At 49.9% G+C, this 18252-nt stretch overlaps 1 protein-coding gene across 2 annotated transcripts; it reads left to right on the top strand.

Annotated features, from left to right (window-relative positions):
- The first annotated feature begins 9 nt into the window (after nt 1-9).
- SUGP1 (SURP and G-patch domain containing 1) lies at nt 10-17376 on the top strand. 2 transcript variants are annotated; one of them, XM_083594557.1, is made up of 14 exons: nt 10-127; nt 3033-3204; nt 3799-3902; nt 5601-5834; nt 6656-6779; nt 6963-7066; nt 9206-9329; nt 10781-11163; nt 12402-12508; nt 12682-12859; nt 13777-13883; nt 14408-14553; nt 15119-15248; nt 16077-17376. In XM_083594557.1, the coding sequence occupies exons 2-14, from the start codon at nt 3062-3064 to the stop codon at nt 16101-16103; spliced, it is 1911 nt and encodes a 636-aa protein (XP_083450683.1). In that variant the 5' UTR covers nt 10-127; nt 3033-3061; the 3' UTR covers nt 16104-17376. The 2 variants fall into 2 exon arrangements, with proteins under 2 accessions (XP_083450683.1, XP_083450682.1); XM_083594556.1 differs by lacking the exon at nt 10-127 and adding an exon at nt 1388-1532.
- The last annotated feature ends 876 nt before the right edge of the window (nt 17377-18252 follow it).

Here is an 18252-nt window from a genome sequence, read left to right as displayed (position 1 = left end):
CTTCCGCACACCGGCTGACACTTTGTGTACAGTATTTCTGTTTTTTTATTATTTCTGTTTCATTTTTAATTTGTGTGCCGCCTCCCCACAAAACTGTGGCACGCGTGGCGGTTTTGGAGTCAGCCAGGTTAGTTAATTTTTTTTTAAAAAAAAACGTTTTAAAATGTTTTTTTTTTTTATTCCATTGTCTTAACTTTTTGGCTCGTGTGGTCCGGGATTTAACAACAAAAAATTAGTAATACAAATTTTATTGCCCTCCTATAGCAATTTACATTGTAAACTTGAATTGTTTTCAGCCTTCATTTAATTTTAACTGTTGTTTTTAACTTTAAACAATGGTGCTCTGTTAGTTCGGTGTTCACTTCCCAAGATAGAAATGTTAACTATTATTCATAATGCAATACAAAAAAAAAAATCACTACCTTGTAACGATTTAAATTGCATAATTAAAAACAGCTTTTAATAAAATTCAAAAGGCCATTTCACGCAAAGTACTAAAAGCATGACTGCTATTATAAAGTATTTACAACGAATTATTAATGTAAAAATAATAATATAAAACACTAAGGATTTAAATTATAATCCTTTCAAGGATAATAATTTAGCAACATACAAGGATCATAACATATAGTATTTCTGTATTTCTATATTTAAAACGATGAAAAGATATAAAACCAAAACGATAGAAATATCCTATTATATATTTCTATTATAATAATACTGTAGTTATGTTATAGCAGATAATAGTACATATTTACCATAATGTTATAGTACAGTACGCTATTATACGAAATACAGCACAGTAATATTAAAAAACCTGCTAGCTACAGTTCCTCGTATATAATTGTTTATAAACGGTAGGGAGCATCCTCCTTGAAAGGCGAGGTTCAAATGTCCTCAGTCAAAATAAATCCAATTATTTTAATAATATTGCTAAATATTAGTATCACTCAATATTAATATCATCAAGCATTATTATGAAGGAGTATTTTCTCCCACTTCCCTTCGCCTCATGGGAAATGTAGTCCCTTAGCAAACTATACTAAGGAATGGGGAGGGGAAGCTTAATTTCCACAAAACTCGCGAGAGCGCCTGCCTCTCCTTTCATTGAGTCTCCAAGTCTCGCGAGAGCAGCTTTCTCCCCTCCCGCAATTATCGGAAACCCCGCGCAGCGCTTGCCGGGAATCGTAGTCCGCCCCGTCTCCCGCTCCTCGCTTCCCAGCTACTTTATGCTCCCTGCAGCAGCAGCCGAAGCCGGTGTTAAGAACCCTCAGAGAAGCCGCTGGCTTGAAAAGAACGCCTTCTTCACCTCTCTGCTTTCCGCGCATCCCCCTCCCTCTCAACCAGGCGTGGACTACAATTCCCAGCATCCATCCGGGAGTGACCATCTTGCCTCTCCTTTCTCCTCTCCGGCCCCCCAGAATGCAACGCGCCTGCGTCAACGACGCTGGCGGCGGGCTTTCCGCGCGGTGCATTGTGGGAGAAGGGTGGGGACATCCTGAGAGCGATGGACGGCAGCAAAGATGCGCCAGGTGAGTCTGCCCTCCCCCGCCCCGCCCCTTTCCAGTCAGGTAAGCCCCCCCCGCCCCACTCTCTTCTCCCTCCCCACTGGGCCCCCACGAATTGGCTCCCCCCCGTATTAATAAACAACCCCTTTTTCTTCCTTCGCTGGGCCTTCCAAGCTCCTTCTCTGCTGCGGCTGCTTTGGGGGTCGCCAAGCTATTACTGCAGGTCTCGTCGTTATTATTGTTACTACTATTAATAATAATTAAATTCTTTAGCCGCTTCATTTCACCCGAGGCAGTCCAAAGCGTCTTAACCATACTAAACATCTTAAGTACAGTGGTACCTCGGGTTAAGAACATAATTCGTTCTGGAGGTCTGTTCTTAACCTGAAACTGTTCTTAACTTGAAACTGTTCTTAACCTGAAGCGTCTGTAACCCGAGGTACCACTGTATTCATTTTGCACCTGCCTTTTGACCACTTGCAACCGAGTGAAGATGCCCAAGTGCCAGGATGGTGCCTGACGTCTCCCCACATCTGGGGAATCACTGGATCTGGGCTGTTTTCACTCACTAATACTGCATCCTGTAGAATTCTATCCGTTATATTTTATCTGCACAATAGAGAACAAATTTCTCTAACCAAGATGCTTTTTCTGTGCAGCCTGAGCAGGAGCAGTGAACAACATCATAGTTACAGTGGTACCTCCTGTTACAAACGCTTAGGGTTACAAATTCTTCGGGTTACAGACTCCGCTAACCTGGAAATAGTACCTTGGGTTAAGAACTTTACCTCAGGGTGAGAACAGAAATTGTGTGGTGGCAGCGGGAGGCCCCATTAGCTAAAGTGGTACCTCAGGTTTCAGGTTAAGAACGGGCCTTCGGAACGGATTACGTTTGTAACCAGAGGTATCACTGTAATTGTTGTTGCTTGTCCTTGCTTACCCCACTGCCCTGCTCAAGAGTTGTGAAGGATATTCTTAAATTATGAATCGTCCTTGTCACTTTTAAGAAAAAGAGGTCAGAATAGGCCAATAGATATGCGGGCTGTCCCTGGATAAAGTGACTTTTCTTCTTTAAGTTCTCAGAGTTCTTAACCTAGCTCAAGGTTATCCTCTAAACTAGCCAGATGTTTAACTGAGAATCAATCACATTCAGTCCATCCTTTGAAAAAATAAGATTTTAGAGCCATCATGCCCAAAAATGGCAACTAGACGTTCTGGTTTGGCAGCTGTAACCTTTGTTTAAGGAGCCTTTTGGCTCCTAGCTTATATATCTGAATTTCTTAACACTGGACTCAATCCCTGACATCTTCAGGCTGTCTGAAATCCTGGCAAGAGCCACTGCCAGTCAGTGTAGGCAGTGCTTAGCTATTTGGACCATTGTTTTGACTTATCTACATACCAGATCCTGCTTTCAGCTGAGGGTTGTAACAGATGTCCTTTGAACCTCTTTCCCTTTGCAATGATTATATGAAGGGTTAATATAATTTCTTTTGTTTTCTTCTGGTGCCCCTTCTTCTCGGCCAGGGAAAACCAGCCGGTGGTTTGGCATCACGATGCCCAAATCGGAGAAGACCAATGTGAACATCCTCCACCAGGAGAAGCTGATCGCCCAAAAGAAGCGGGAGATCGAGGCCAAGCTGGAGCGTCAAGCCAAGCGCAGCCACTTGGCTAGTAAGCAGGCCTCGCAGGCCAGCGAGTACGTAGGATTGCATTGTTCATACCTTTCTGATAGGCTGGGAGCAATGGGCAGGCAATGCCTGTGTGATGGGGCCAGAGGATGCAGGAAAGCACATAAGTGATAAATACACAAAGTAAGTGTCTCTGAGTGAGTCCCTGCTCTTCTCGTGTCCCATTCCAGCTGACCTCTGAGGAGAGGCTGACTGCATTTGCCTCAGGTGTGAATTGAGCATTAAATTATTCCTGATGCTCAAAATTTAGCAATCAGATTATGAGGCTGGCTGCTGTTTTGATGCAATCTCCTGCTCAGCATCTGCCAGGGGCCAGATATTCCTGGCATGAGCAGTCACTCTGAGCTTCCTTCCAGTCTTGTGGCATCAGCACACAGATCACGTGGAAGTCAAGGGGATGGGATGGCAACCGAGGACACACAGTCCTCCTTTTGTGAGTCTTTTGAAAACAGTGATAGAACTCCGTAAGAATGAGCATAGGCTTAATTTGCGAAGGGAGGGAGTCTTAGTTATTGGATTATTATTATTTTTTGCTGGTGGGGGGAAGCTGTGCTCCACAGCAGCGCTGTGGCCTCTAACCTCCTCCCCCTTTAACGCCACAGTGATGACAGCGGAGATGGAGAAAGCTCTGTTTCCAACAAATTTGCCAATGATGGGAGTTTCCTCCAGCAGTTCCTCAAGCTTCAGAAGGAGAAGTTGGGCAGCGGTAAGCACTTGTTCCTGAGTCCACTCTGCCAATTCTGTGTGCCTGTTGTAAGTCCCAAGGGCAGGGAATTTCTTTCAGCACAAAGAGCCGTATTCTCTTCTGGACAGATCTTTTGGGGGCCACATGTCAATAGCAGGCAGGGCAATGAATGTCAGTTTTTTCCTTCTATGCAGTAGAGTGAGTTTCTGCACACACTCGTGCACCAGCCCTCTCAAAGAAACCTGTTTTCTTTTTTTTTCAACTTTTATTGAAGTCAAACAAATCAATGCAAAAATTTTTGCAGAAGTACAAATACAAAAAAAAGAAACAGTGTAATATATCAGGAAGAAATTTAAATCAAGTGAGCAGACCATTAGGTAAGCTAAATTTTACATTGTACCATGGAGAGGGAGTCCAGGTATTGACTATATACATGATTAAGTTGTCCCCAGACAGCATGGAATTTTTCAGGATCCTCTGAGCTTTTTGCCACATGTAATTTATGCACCTTCTTTGTGGGCGCTTCCTGTTTGTAGGGTGCTCTCTCCAGAGAGGCTCACATGGCACCTTTGTTACATATCTTTCGGCACCAGAGGAAAGCATTCCTCTACACCCAGACCTTTCGCTTTTAAACAGTGTCCTTTTAAAGCAGGGTGAGGGGTGGGTTGTTGAGGTGTTTGTGTTTGTTTGTTTGTTTGTTTTACTACTATTATATTTATCTTGTGTTGTATGTTGTGTCCTGAACCCGTGGTGTACCTGGCAGCAGGCCAGTATGCCAGGTCCAAGGGTCAATCCACACAAGTCCAAAGGTCAGGAATGAAGTTCAAAGTCAGAGCCAAGTCTCAAGTCCAGCAGTCAGGATACAGCCCAGAGCCAAAACCAAAGCCCAGTCCCGTAGAGGTCCAGGAGCACTGAAGCCAAGGCCTGCCAACATAGGTAGTTGAGCATACCCAGCACCTCAGCTCTGCTTCACTTTTGTACTTTCCATGCTGAATGCAACATCCGGGCTTCGTGAGGCATGTGACCCTCACCTGCTCCAAGCCTACTCCAGCTGAGGAAATCACATCCCTCCTTCCAGAGCTAGCAAGCCCCACCTGGACAGCTAGGGAGCTGGGCTGTGGATCCTTGCTTCCTCAGCCTTCTGGAGTGACCCTCCTGCTGCTCCCTACGCCTCAGAGCCTGCTATGTTTGTGGGGACACGGGCCCCTCTGGCTCTTGCAGTGGGTCCTGCTGCTTTGGTTCCTGTGCACTGACCCCCCCATCCTCTCGCCATCCTCCATCCCCAGTGTGTCCCAGTCCCAACTGCACCCCTTGCCGGGATCCTCTTCCTCCTCCCTGTCATCCTTCCTGTTCATGACATGTTGTAAACTGCCCTGTGGTCTGTTGAGGAAGAGCAGTATATAAATTTAGTTAATAATAATAACAATACAGTGGTACCTCTAGATACGAACGGGCTCCGTTCCGGAGCCCGTTCGCATCTAGAGCTAAATGTAACTAGCGACGGTGCGTCTGCGCACATGCGCACTGCTTTTTGCCGCTTCTGTGCATGCGCGTGACGTCATTTTGAGCGTCTGCGCATGTGCAAGTGGCGAAACCCGGAAGTAACGCACTCCGTTACTTCCGGGTTGCCAAGGAGCGCAACTTGAATGTGCTCAACTCAAAGCATATTTAACCCGAGGTATGACTGTAATGTCAGCCTCTGTCTCCCCACCCCTCCAGATGCTTCCTCCAGCTCTGCCAAGGCCTCTGCGGCAACCCCCCCGGCTGCCAGCACCGCAAAAAAGCCCTCACTGAGTGGGAAGCGCCCCAACCTGAGTGTCACCAGCATGCTGAACCAGGTCAAGAACTACACCCATTCCAAGCAGACGCCCGTGACCAACCGCCTCAGTGTTTTCCAGTCGCCAGACGATGAGGATGAGGAGGAAGACTACGAGCAGTGGCTGGAGATAAAAAGTAAGTGGCATTTCTTTACAAAGCGAGGGAACAGGGCCCTCTGCCCTGCACAGCTTCCCGTCGTTTTTCCAAAGGGGGATTCTGGCCAGCTGAAAAGATACTTAATTTGTTTGAGTTCTTAAAATTCCACTGGGTGTTGTAAAAGCAGTTAAAAACATGCCTTGAGAGGGAGGGAGGCACATGTCCAGGTCAGGACCAACACCCTCTCCCCATGCCCCAGCCTTATTTATTGATTAATCCCTCACTTGAGCAAAAAAAGGGCTTTTAGGATGGACCTAACACATCACTGAGTCTTTGCCCTTAGGCCTACAGTCTTAAAGGGATGCAACACAAAAGGGAAGTGAGCTGGGAGGGTGTAGTTTAGACCACAGTTGAGTAAACCATGGCTTGATATACTGTAGTTGAGAAAACCATGGTTTGATAGTTCACGGTTGAGTAAACTGTGGTTTGATATAGTTGATATACCGTAGTTGAGTAAACTGTGTGAACCAGGCGATTGTACAAACAATAACAAGGAGGTTTACAAAATAAAACCAAAAACAATACAGCGTAGACACAGCTGCCCCAGTGTTCAGTAGGTCTTGGTAGGTCAGTCCTGCGTGCCTGCGCCTTCCTCCCCCCCCCACCCCCGTATTGAAAGCATCAGGCTTAGGTTGCTGCCTGCTGTGGTTCCATCGTTTCATCCTCTTTCTCCTCGTTCCACCCACCCCGCTCCCTCCTTCTCCCCCGCCGTCTCGTGGGCCTACTGCTGTGGTTCTTAAAGAGGTAATGTGCCTGTTGGGTGTGTGAGTTGAGCCCCAGTACTGACAGCCTGCTTAAAGTTTGTCCCCCAGAGGACACCCGGACTCGCCGAGTGGTGGAGAAGCTGGCCAGGGTCGTGGCGGAAGGGGGCCCCGATCTGGAGAAGGTGGCGCTCGAGGACTGCAAGGACAACCCGACTTTTGCGTACGTTTGCTGCTGTTCTTGTTCCTCCCTTGTGTGGTCAGTCATGGTGCAGGAAGCCAAGGACAGCCCTTGACTCCCCTCCATGCTTGTTGCTATCCACCTCTTCTGCTGTGCACCTTTTACACTAGGATGCTTCCAAGACCCGATCCCCCTTAATGCCCCTTTTTCTCTCGCACCCTTCAGATTCCTGCACGATAAGAACAGTCCGGAGTTTCTGTATTACAGGAAAAAGCTGGCGGAAATGTGGAAGAAGGGTCAAGATCCAGAAGAGGCCTCTTTCCAGAAAGGTAAGGCGAGGGTCATTGCTCCCCTCCTGCAGTTCTTGCGTTAGCTATCTTTTTATAGGCAGAACTCTCCAAACTATTCATTTTAGTGACGCACTTTTAAGACAGGCATCGTTTTGTTACACAGTAATTCAGTTTTGCTAGCAAACCGGAGGTTAAACTAACCCCTTTCCAGGCCTGGGAGGAACACACCTACACACTGCAGTCAACACACTAGTGTGTCATGACTCACAGTTTGGAAAGTTCTGGGCTACGGGCTGGGTGTGTATAGAGATCAGCCTGGCTAGCATGTCACCCTCCAGATGTTTTGCACTATGACTTCCATCAGCCCCAGGCAGCACAGACATTTTGGACTACAACTCCCACAATACACCATTGTGCCTGCCAAAACATCTGGAGGGTGAAGTTTGGTGTTGATGATATTAGAGCTGAGAGCTTTCTTTAAAAAAAAAACCAACAAGAACAGTAGATTGATCTACTGATAAATCAAGCCGCAGATTTTTAGTTTTTTAAGAAAAGATAATTTGGCTGCTATCCTAACCCCTCATAACCTGAGAGGAAGCCCCATTGAATTCAGAACAACTCATTTCTGAGTAGACGTGGTTTGGGTTGCTGTTAGCTGCTTTTGGCTCAGATCCGTTGAAATCGATGGCGGCTCACTTGAGGCCTAGTGTCTCCAGGGGACCTGCTCTGGGCATGCCTAACTCTTGATCCACCCTTAATTATTTCTTGAAGAACTAATATCCTGCCTTCAGGGTGCAAAGCACCAATCAAAAATAGTTTACAACATTTTGTATTGTTGTTGTTAATATTTTCAGAGGCAGTAAATGCTTCTCAGTACCAGTTGCTGGAAACGGCAGGAGGGGAGAGTTGCTCTTGCACTCAGGTCATAGAATCATAGCACTGTAAATAATAGTAATAGTTCAGTCCCCTGCAAAGCACTAACAATTAATTTGCTTGCTATGCGTGTCTTTTGGCCATTCACAGACGTACCATAAAGACAGCTAAAAATAGTTTTTAAAAGCAGTCTAGGAAACCTGCTGTGAAGGTAGGTTTAAGCAATTTGAATGAAAACTCCTAAGGCAGACCTCAAGCTGGAAAAGCTTGTCAAAATGAAAACTGTTTGTGAAGAATATGGATTTTGGGTGTTTCAGAGCAAGAGGAGGGCGTGCAAAAGATCTAGTTCACCATCCTGCCCTAACTGGCCAGCAAGGTGCCCCAATGGGGAAACCCACAAGCAGGATCTGAGCGCAAGAGGCCTCTCCCCTCCTGTAGGTTCTGGCAACTGGCATTCGGACGCATCACTGACTCTGAGCAGCAGCCAGGCTTAGGCGTTTACCAGATGCGACATTTAGTCAGTAGACCAACCTCCTGAAAACCCATACAATGAATTGGGCACAGATTCCTTCAGACAGGGTCTAGCATGCCTGCCTGCCTTCTGGTTTGCAGGTGTGAGTGCCGCTGCTTGTGTAACAGACCAGGGTGGGGTGAGGAGAACCAGGAGGGGGTATATCTGTGCCAGGAGTGAGCAACCTCTTGCCCTCTGGGTGTTTCTGAGCCATCAGAGTTTTTTCCAGGCCCTTTTATGTGCACAATGAGGCAGTTAATGTCAGTGGTTATGCTCTGAGACCATACATTTAAAGTGCCCTGAGAGCACTGCAAACAGTCTTGGCTTCTTCTGGGAGCTGTAGTTCATTAAGGGGCCTGGGAGTACAGTATTCCCTTCAAAGAGTGACAATTCTCAGAGTGCCCTGTGAAGTGGGGTTGAAGGTTAAACCTCTCTGGGTATTGATCCGGGGAAACCAGCTTTTCAAAGGCTGAGAGTCATTTACACCTCTGCCACCCCCTTCCTTCTTAGCGCCCCCCCCCGGTAGCCCCACTGCCCCCAGGGAGCAGTTGACAATATTGGGACTTACCTGTGGATCCGTTCTGAGTGCAGCCGGCATTATTTCCTCCCTTTCTGTTTGTGATCAAAGTGGGGAGGCGAAAAGGCAAGAAACAGACTGAGAAAGAGAAATTTTAAACCCTCCTCTTCCCGCTTATTCCGTCCCCTCCCCTCCCGGGGTTCCTTAAAGCCAGATTAAGAGCTTGTGGCTGTTGGGTGTGTGAGTTGGGGGCACCGTACTGACAGCCTGCTTAAAGTTTCGCCTCCAGACGACGAAGAGACCAAGGACTGTGCTGAGAAGCTCGCCAGGTTCGTTGCCGACGGGGGCCCCGTGGTGGAAATGGTCGCCCTGAAGAACCACCGTGAGAACCAGTCCTTCAGGTGAGGAGGGTATATAAATGTAACAACGAAGTAATGAGGAAAGTGTATGATTGACATAAATCTCCTACACCTCCTATCCACCTTTCTTTGGTGAACTAGGCTCACCTGTGAGGAAAAAAAGGGAATTTTTTCATTTTAATCAATCCACTTGCCATAACAGCCCTTATATCACTAGGTGGCGCCACAGCTGTTTGAATATTTTGAATAATGGTTACCGTATTTTTCGCCCTATAGGACGCACCGTCCCATAAGGTGCACCTAGTTTTTTGGGGGGGAAATAAAGGGGGGGGGAATTATTTCCCCCCCCCAGGCGCGGGGCTGGGGCGGGGGAAGCCCGAGCTTCCCCCGACCCCAGCCCCCAGAACAGGCAACTCTCCACAAGCAGCGGGAGCCCAGCGCAGGGCTCCCGCGGCTTGCGGAGAGGTGCGTGAAGTCTGGGGGCGCTGGGCTCAGCGCGCCCAGCCTTGGTCATGCAGGCAACTCTCCGCAAGCAGCGGGAGCCCAGCGCGGGCTCCCACGGCTTGCGGATAGCTTCCTGAAGCCTGGAGAGAGAGAGGGGTCGGTGCGCACCGATGCCTCTCGCTCTCCAGGCTTCAGCGAAAGCCTGCATTCGCCCCATAGGACGCACACACATTTCCCCTTCATTTTTGGAGGGGGAAAAGTGCGTCCTATGGGGCGAAAAATACGGTACTTAATTTTATTACTTCATCTCAGTGCATCATTTTTTAAAGTTTTGCACAGTATTTCAGTTTGTTTCATTTTTATTTTTTTACATGCTTCAGGATTTGGTATATATTATGTGTAGCTCGCTGCATTCTTTGACTATTTTTTTATATTCCATTGAGTTTAACACCAAATCGGGTATTTCGAACATTACCATTGTGGGAGATTTCCAACTTCCATGTTTTGAACAGTTCTTGTTGGAAAAATGTGACATTCATTGTTCTCGTTCTTAAAAATCCAACAAAAATTATTAATGTATTTAATATTAATATTAATAATAATAATAATAATAATAATAATAATAATAACAACTTTATTTGAAATAGATTTTCTTCCCTTTAATTGGCCTTTGTACGCTCCTTTTGCGGGATGCAGGTGGCGCTGTGGGTTAAACCATAGAGCCTAGGGCTTGCCGATCAGAAGGTTGGCAGTTTGAATCCCTGTGACGTGGTGAGCTCCCATTGCTCGGTCCCTGCTCCTGCCAACCTAGCAGTTCAGAAGCATGAAGTGCAAGTAGATAAATAGGTACCACTCTGGCGGGAAGGTAAACGGCGTTTCCGTGCGCTGCTCTGGTTCGCCAGAAGCGGCTTAGTCATGCTGGCCACATGACCCGGAAGCTGTACACCGGCTCCCTCAGCCAGTAAAGCGAGATGAGTGCCGCAACCCCAGAGTCATCCGCGACTGGACCTAACATTCGGGATCCCTTTACCTTTATGCTCCTTCTGCAGATTTTTGTATGAGCCTGGCAGCTCCGGCTACAAGTATTACCGGCAGAAGCTGGAGGAATACCGGAAAGCCAACGACGACGCTGAGGGGGTCCCTCCCATCCCGGCAGCCAACCTGAAACGCAAAGTCCCTCCCAAGGGGGCTCCCTCTCCTTCCTCTTCCTCTTCCTCCTCCTCCTCCTCCTCCTCCTCCTCAGTGGCACTGCTGCCTACACCAGCCGCCCCTCCTGCAAAGCCCCCGCAACCGCAGCCACAGCCACTGCCACCTGCGCCTGCCACCAAAAAAAAGAGGAAAAGCCGGTGGGGCCCAGAAGAGGAGAAGGTGGACTTGCCTCCCCCAGAGCTCGCTCAGCAGACCAAGGACCCCTCGCCCACCCCGTTGTCAGGTGAGTGGCGGTTGCGGGTCGGGCAGCACTTTGTTCATCCCTAGAGACCAGGGCACTCCTGGACTGATTTAGAGGGGAGGCCCTCCTGTGCCCACACTGGCCAGCCAGCTGCCCCAGAAGCAGGAACAGAGAGCTGTAGCCTTCTCACCATTCTATGGTAGACTGGCTCTCTCCATGGAGGCTCCTCTTAGGGGTCAGAAGAAACTAAGAAGAGCCTGGCCGCTGAATCAGGCCAAGGAGACCCATCTGAGTCCAGGGTCCCACACTCACAGTGGCCAACCAGGTGGGAAATCAGCAGGCAGGATCTGAGCCCAAGAGCCCTCTCCTCTCCTGCGGTTTCCAGCAGCTGGAATTCAGAAGCATCACTGCCTCTGACCATGGAGGCAGAGCACAGCCTTAATGGCTAGTAGCCATCAGTAGCCCTCTCTTCCATACATTTGTATAATCCGACCCAGCTGGATGCAGCCTACTGTTGATGGAGTCGGCAGGCCATAGCGACTCCAAGTGTGTCACAGACTGGTGGGAGGCAGCAGCCAGGGAACCCCCAGAGGAGGAAGGCTCAGAGCCTGGGAGTCGGTGGTGGGGCACCGAGCAGAGGTCAGAGGGAGAAGATTGGGAAGGTGTGCCGGATGCTGACGGAGCAACAGGGTTTCGTGAGCAGGAGGAGGCTGCTACAGGGAGCAGTTCAGACTCTGAGGCTGAAGCAGTTGGGGGGGGGGGGAGTCCAAGAGGCTGCAGAAGAATCCAGGGAGTCTCTCCTCTTTCTGGCTGTGACAAGCTCCCTCCACCCTAGTCTTTGAGAATGCGCAGAATAATGAGGAGGGCAAAACAGAGGCTAGAGGTGCGCAGGCACAGCTTGAGACTGCTTGGGAAACATCTGGGAGAGGAGGAGCCTTAGAGAGGGTGGAAGGCAGGGACCTTCAGTCCTGGCAACGGCTCCATAGAGGCAAGACCACCTGGGAAGGGTTGCTAAGTTGTATGCTGTTTCCTTGAATAAAGGAACTGACGAAAGCCTGGCATCTTTCGTGCTGACCTGTGTCAGCCCTGACACTAAGCTTGTGAGCTATTGCAGTATATGTGAAAAAAGAAATCTAATCTCTTGACTCCTTCTTCCCCCACCTCACTCCTCCTGGCCATCCGCTTCCTGTGTTGGGCACAGATAGAAGTGGGGGGAGGGGTACTGTCTCCCACAGTGTGCAGTCAGGGCTAACCCTTCCGATTCTCCTCCTTGTCTTCAGTGCAGGACCTCAAAGGCCTCGGCTATGAGAAGGGGAAGCCCGTTGGGCTGGTGGGGGTGACGGAGCTTTCGGACGCCCAGAGGAAGCAGCTGAAGGAGCAGCAAGAGGTAACGAGTTCACATCTCCGCTCTCTCAACGCTTGCTACCTGCCGTCAGGAGTTCGAGTCTTCCTCAAGCGGGGGCCCAGTTTGGTGGGCCCATCCGACTTCTGCAGGGGTGGGGGAAAGCTTCATTCTGTCACCCGTCAGTCACGGCTTCTTCTTTCTCCACCCGCTCCCAGATGCAGCAGATGTACGACATGATCATGAAGCACAAGCAGGCCATGCAGGAGATGCAGATCATGTGGGAGAAGACGGTCAAGGAGCACCAGTCCGGCTATGACAGCGACGAGGAGGTGGACAGCGAGCTGGGCACCTGGGAGCATCAGCTGAGGCGCATGGAGATGGACAAGACAAGAGGTGTGTATGTCTGGCAGTGGGGGCCTGGTGGTAGGCAAGATGGGATGGCAGGCCCTAGTGCAGCCTTTCTCAAACTTGGGTCTCCAGATGTTGTTGGACTACAACTTCCATCATCCCTGAGCTCTGGCCTTGCTAGCTAGGGGTGATGGGACTTGTAGTTCAACAACATCTGGGGACCCAAAGTTGAGAAAGGCTGCACTAGGCGCTTCTGCATATTCCCATTTCTGGAAGCCACACAAGAGGAGTCGTGAGCCAGAAGCAGGGGACTCAGCTGATCAAGGCAACTTGAGCTGGCAGTACATCGCTGGCTGCTGCCAGCACAGCACAGGCAGGCAGGCGGGAGTGAGGTGTGCTGTGCTGGCCGTGGCTGGGGAGCCATAATGTATCACTGGCTCATACCTGTTTCAGACTATTCACCGTAATGTCGCCCAGGTCTTCAAGGGGTTTGTCTCTTGCATGCCTTCTGGTTAATCCACAGAAGAGTTTCCACACTGGCAAGGCAATAAGACCCTTCGCTTTTTCAGCAGCTGGTGCATTTGTTCCTTAAAAAACAATGAAAGAAGAACTTCACATTTGAAGAGTTGAGGTTGTGCTGCCTCTCCACACAGCACAGCGTTCACTATGGAGCTCGCTTCCGCAGGAGGCAGCAGCGCATCTTTAGGTGGCTGTAAAAGAGGACTGGGCAAATTCATGGCGGAGGGCCAGGCGATCAACGGCTGCAGCCACAGTAGCTGTGCTCTTCCTCCACAGTCATGGGCAGCAATGCTTCTCCGTTTCTGGAAATCACAGGAGTGGAGAGTTGCTCTTATTCTCAGGTCCTGCTTCTGGGTTTCCCATCTGGGCACCTGGCTGGCTGCTGCTTTTAACCCGTCTGCCTCTCCCCCCCCCCCCCATGTCCTCTCATCCTCCTCTCTCAGAGTGGGCGGAGCAGCTGACTCAAATGGGCCGTGGGAAGCATTTCATTGGGGATTTCCTGCCACCTGACGAGCTGGAGAAGTTCATGGAGACCTTCAAGGCCCTGAAGGTAACATGCTTTTGCACCCTCTGCTCTTCAGGCCCCCCTCCCCGTCTCTCACACACACCTCTAAGTGCCACATGCCGGAAACAAGCTTGCAGGGAGTGCGTTCTCCCTTGTGGGATCCCAGAAACTGGGCTGGACAGATCCTTCTGCTGGATTCTGCAAATCTCTTAGTGTTAGTAACAGCAGAGTTTGATTTCAGCTATGCTCTCATTAAGCCTTTGACCTGGTTTGGAACTGCCCCTGAGCATGAGCAGAGGGCAGTTCCCTTGCCACTGAGCCCTGAGCCCTGCCCGTAGTGGAGAGGGAAATGGTTCTGTTTGTGGCTGGCTGGCTGCTCCTTTCCAGAGAAGCTTTCACCTTCCACCTCCTCTCGAGGAAATCAAATGCCAAGTGGGGCCACCCTCCGGGGGTGGCGTTAGGAGGTGATCCAAGGCACCTGTGCCCCAGAGCTTTTGTAAGCAGCACACACACCCCAACTTTGCTCTCCCTCACAATGCAAAGCCTCCTGGTTTTCTTCAACCTTACAGGAAGGTCGCGAGCCAGACTACTCCGAATACAAGGAGTTCAAGCTGACCGTGGAGAACATTGGTTTCCAAATGTTGATGAAGATGGGATGGAAGGAGGGCGAAGGCCTGGGCTCGGAGAAGCAGGGCATCAAGGCCCCCGTCAACAAGTATGCACCTTGTCTCCATCTCTCTCCTCCACCTCCTCTTGGTTTTGTTTTTTTTACTAGGGTCTGCTACTCCTACTCACCTCCCCACCAACCCCTTTCCCTCCTACACCTGACCAACCCTCCCTTTTGCATGTCACCTGTCCCCTCTGTTCGCCCCCAGCTCCTTTGTGCCCCCAACAGTGTTCTCCCTCTCCTGCCTGCCATCGTGCAGGAGTTGGCGTGGCCACCCACTGGCAGCTACATGAACTGCACCATGACCACAACCTCACGTTCTTATGTATATAGGAAGATACGGCCTTCCCTCATACGGTGCCTTCCTGGACGTGTCCCAGGGAGGCCACTTCGGTGCTGCTCACACAGCAGTTTGGCTTCACCCCCAGAGGCACACTCCATTGTCTCTTGAGACAGATGGATGCCAACACCAGTCTGGAAGCTCCGTTGGTGGAGCGTGTGCCTTGCCCACTGGGTGGTAAGAATCTGTCCCTGGTACAAGTCAGCTTCTGAATCCTTTCCTAAGAAGCAACCATGGAAAATCAACTTAGCCTCTTTTTCTTCCTTGAAACAGGGGCGTGACAGCAGTAGACGGGGCGGGGTTTGGGATCGACCGCCCCGCCGATCTGACCAAGGAGGACGATGAATACGAAGCGTTCCGCAAGAGGATGATGCTGGCCTACAGATTCCGGCCCAACCCGCTGGTGAGATTGCCTGGAGCTCATTCTGTGTTCTTCTTAACCCTATGCCACCGACTTCCAACCCCTGCCCCACTGACAGGGCCTCCTGACATGCAGCCCTGACATGCAGCCCCCCTGCCAACTTCCTTCGCTCTTCTAATCTCAGTGCTGCCCTTCACTTAAGTCGGCAGGGAGGAGGATGGGAGCAGACCTAGAATGAGTTGCTTCTGTGCCTCTCAGGGTTGGGCGATAATCTGGTTTTCAGCTTCGTGATATATTGCCAGCTAAACATCACAATATATATATTAGTGTCTGAAATAAGGATGGAGCTATGTAGAGGCGTTGGTTGGCTTCACGGTTTTCCCCACGTTGTGATTTTTGCATAGTGTGCACACACACATCATGATTCACAATACATTGCCAGGTCAGCGGTTATGAAACCAGGATCATGATGTGGATGTCATTTTGGACAATGTATCGCCCAGCTGTAACACACACCATGATTTGTGATATATTGCCAGGTCTAAAAGTATGAAACCGATATCACAATATGGACTTCAAACTGGTTTTGGATGATAATATCGCCCAGCACTACTGCAGGCCCCACCCTCGAGGTTTGTGAGAGAGCTGGAACTACACAGAGGGGTTTGTCTTCTCTTGGCACCCGTAGGGAAGGATTGTCAGGTTTCGTGCACAGGCTGCCAGTCCGCACCCACAGCCCACCCAGGCCACTTGTCATCTTTTCTCTGCAGAGGTGGATGTTGGGGGGAGGGGACTGAGGCTCTCCTGTGCTCCCCTTAGCCCTCCTAACTCGTCCTCTGACCATGTTTTCTTCCTCTTCCTCCACTACAGAACAATCCCAGACGTCCATACTACTGAGACCCAGCGACCTGCTTTTCCTCCCCTCTTTTCAAATCGTCGGTTGGTTGGTTTACTGTGTTGCGTTTATGGAATCGACATCTCTGCCCCCCACACCACCCCGCTTTTCCTTTGAAAGCACTCTTGTTTTTAAAAAACTCAAGACCGGTCTCGTTCGCCCAGCCCATAGCGATCATGGGGAGGGGGCTGCGCTGTTATTGTTGTCTACCCCCCAAGTAAAGAAGCAGCTTTGGGGATTCCTGTAGCTGGATTTGGGTGAGAGGGTTTGGAAGTCAACCCCCACCCCGAGTTCTCGCTCCCCAGGGGGCTGTCAGGAGTGAGGTGGGTGGGGTTGTGTGTTTGGGAATGTCTTCAGAAATATTGGCTGAGGAACACACAAACACACACATTTGATTTGGGGCAGTCCTTTCGCTCTGATTGCCCAGAGGGGATCCTCCTGTGCTGGTGCAGGTACAGCAAGCGAGGGCATTTTGACCCACATAGAAGCAGGGGGCAGGGGGTGCCAGGGTGCCACCTCTAGAGAGAAGCAGTGGGGAGATTTGGACTCTCTCCCCCCCCCACATTTTCTTTTCAATAAAATAAATAAAATCAGGGCACAATATTAGTGTAGGGGGAGCAGCCAGAGCGAGGGGGTGTATACACTCTTGCTTGTGCGTGGGGGTGGGGGTCATGGGGTGATACCAGTGGCTTTCATGACCCCATTCAGGGCTGTTCCTGCCAAGGGCGTCACTTTTCACCTAGCGGTGGAGCAGAGAGGTGAGGCAGAACCTTTTGGGTGATGGTAGATCCTGTTTTGGAGGGCAGACAATCCCTCTTCCCTCCATACCCCACTTTGCTAGGAATGGAAATTTGTTTACTTGCTACACTGAGTGAAACAAGGGGTCCCCCGCTCTGCCTGGATTCTCACTGAAGTGGAAGCTGAAAAGCCTCCAGGTTCTCCCCCGAAGGAGAAAGTTTGGGGCAGGGGTGTGGAGAGATGGAACGGACACGGGCGTTCCCTCCCCAAAACGTCTAGGGAAGCCCCCTTGCCCCAATATACATCTCATTCTCTGCTGTTTTAGTCGAGAATCTCTCCTTCCTTTCTCTCTCTCTCTCAACTCCCACACCCCCATAGCAGACTTGTACCACTTCTATTATTATTATTATTTTGGGGTGTCGTGACCTTTTTGGTTTCTATTTTTATTATTATTATTATTATTATTATCATCATTTCAACAATGAAACTGTAGCGTTTGGCTTTCAACAAGTTAATAAAGCTGTCTGTAAATCTAAAGAGCAGGTCTGTCTTTTGTTTCAAAAACCCACATAACGTTTTGGGATTTCGCCAGAGAGAAGGGGTGAAGCCGTCTGATGCGCAGGAAGCAATGAGTGCAGGTCTTGCAGGAAAGGTTGCTGGAAGATGGAGAGGGGCGCTGGGGAAAGGGGGTGTGTGCTCACCCCAAACGCGGTAGTAATCTCCTGATTGCAAGACTTGCAACCCGTTCTTGAACCTTAGACCCTCTTCACAAATGGGCGCTCCTAGAGGTAGACAAAGAGGGCGGTGCAGTTTTCGAAACCGGTGTGCCAGCCTGTGCCACGTGGCCGACCCTTGCTCCTCCAGGATTGGCGCAGCCCCTTGAGGAAACTCTGGCTGGCACAGGGCGAGGTCAAGAAGCAACTTCCTCCACCCCTGAAAAATCTCTGGGGAAAGGGCCTCAGGTCAGTGACAGAGCCTTGCATGCAAAAGGTTGCAGGTCCACCTGCCAAGGGCATCTCTGGGTTGCACTGGGAAAATCCCCTGAGTCTTGTCTGGGGAGCCCAGGACCTCCAGACACACTGACCAGGCTTGCCCTCCAGGGAGGTCACTTTGATGCTGCAAATCCATTTGACTTCAGCCACGCAGGCACACTCCATTGTCTCGAGACAAGCAGATACCAGTAATTTGAAACCCTGGGGACAGTTAGAAACTTGGATATATCAGCAAGGGGCCAAGTAACTCCTTAAACCAAGGTTGCAGTTGCCAAAACAGAATGTCTAGTTGCCATTATGTGCTTTGCCACCTGGGGCTCCCAGCGATCAGCTTGCCCAGTGGCCAGGGCTGGTGATAATGGGAGCCCCAAGAAAGGATATGTGGACAGGACCACCTTAGGAGAAGCAAATGTTTAAAAAA

The sequence above is a fragment of the Podarcis filfolensis genome, assembly GCF_964270895.1.
Source record: "Podarcis filfolensis genome assembly, chromosome: 18".
Lineage (NCBI taxonomy): Eukaryota > Metazoa > Chordata > Lepidosauria > Squamata > Lacertidae > Podarcis > Podarcis filfolensis.
This window is presented reverse-complemented; position numbering and strand designations above follow the sequence as displayed.

Coding starts and splice junctions, on each gene's coding strand:
- SUGP1 (XM_083594556.1), top strand. CDS start 1,508: ATGGACGGCAGCAAAGATGCGCCAG. Junction 9,330..10,780: donor CGTGAGAACCAGTCCTTCAG/GTGAGGAGGGTA, acceptor CTCCTTCTGCAG/ATTTTTGTATGAGCCTGGCA. Junction 12,860..13,776: donor GGAGATGGACAAGACAAGAG/GTGTGTATGTCT, acceptor CTCCTCTCTCAG/AGTGGGCGGAGCAGCTGACT.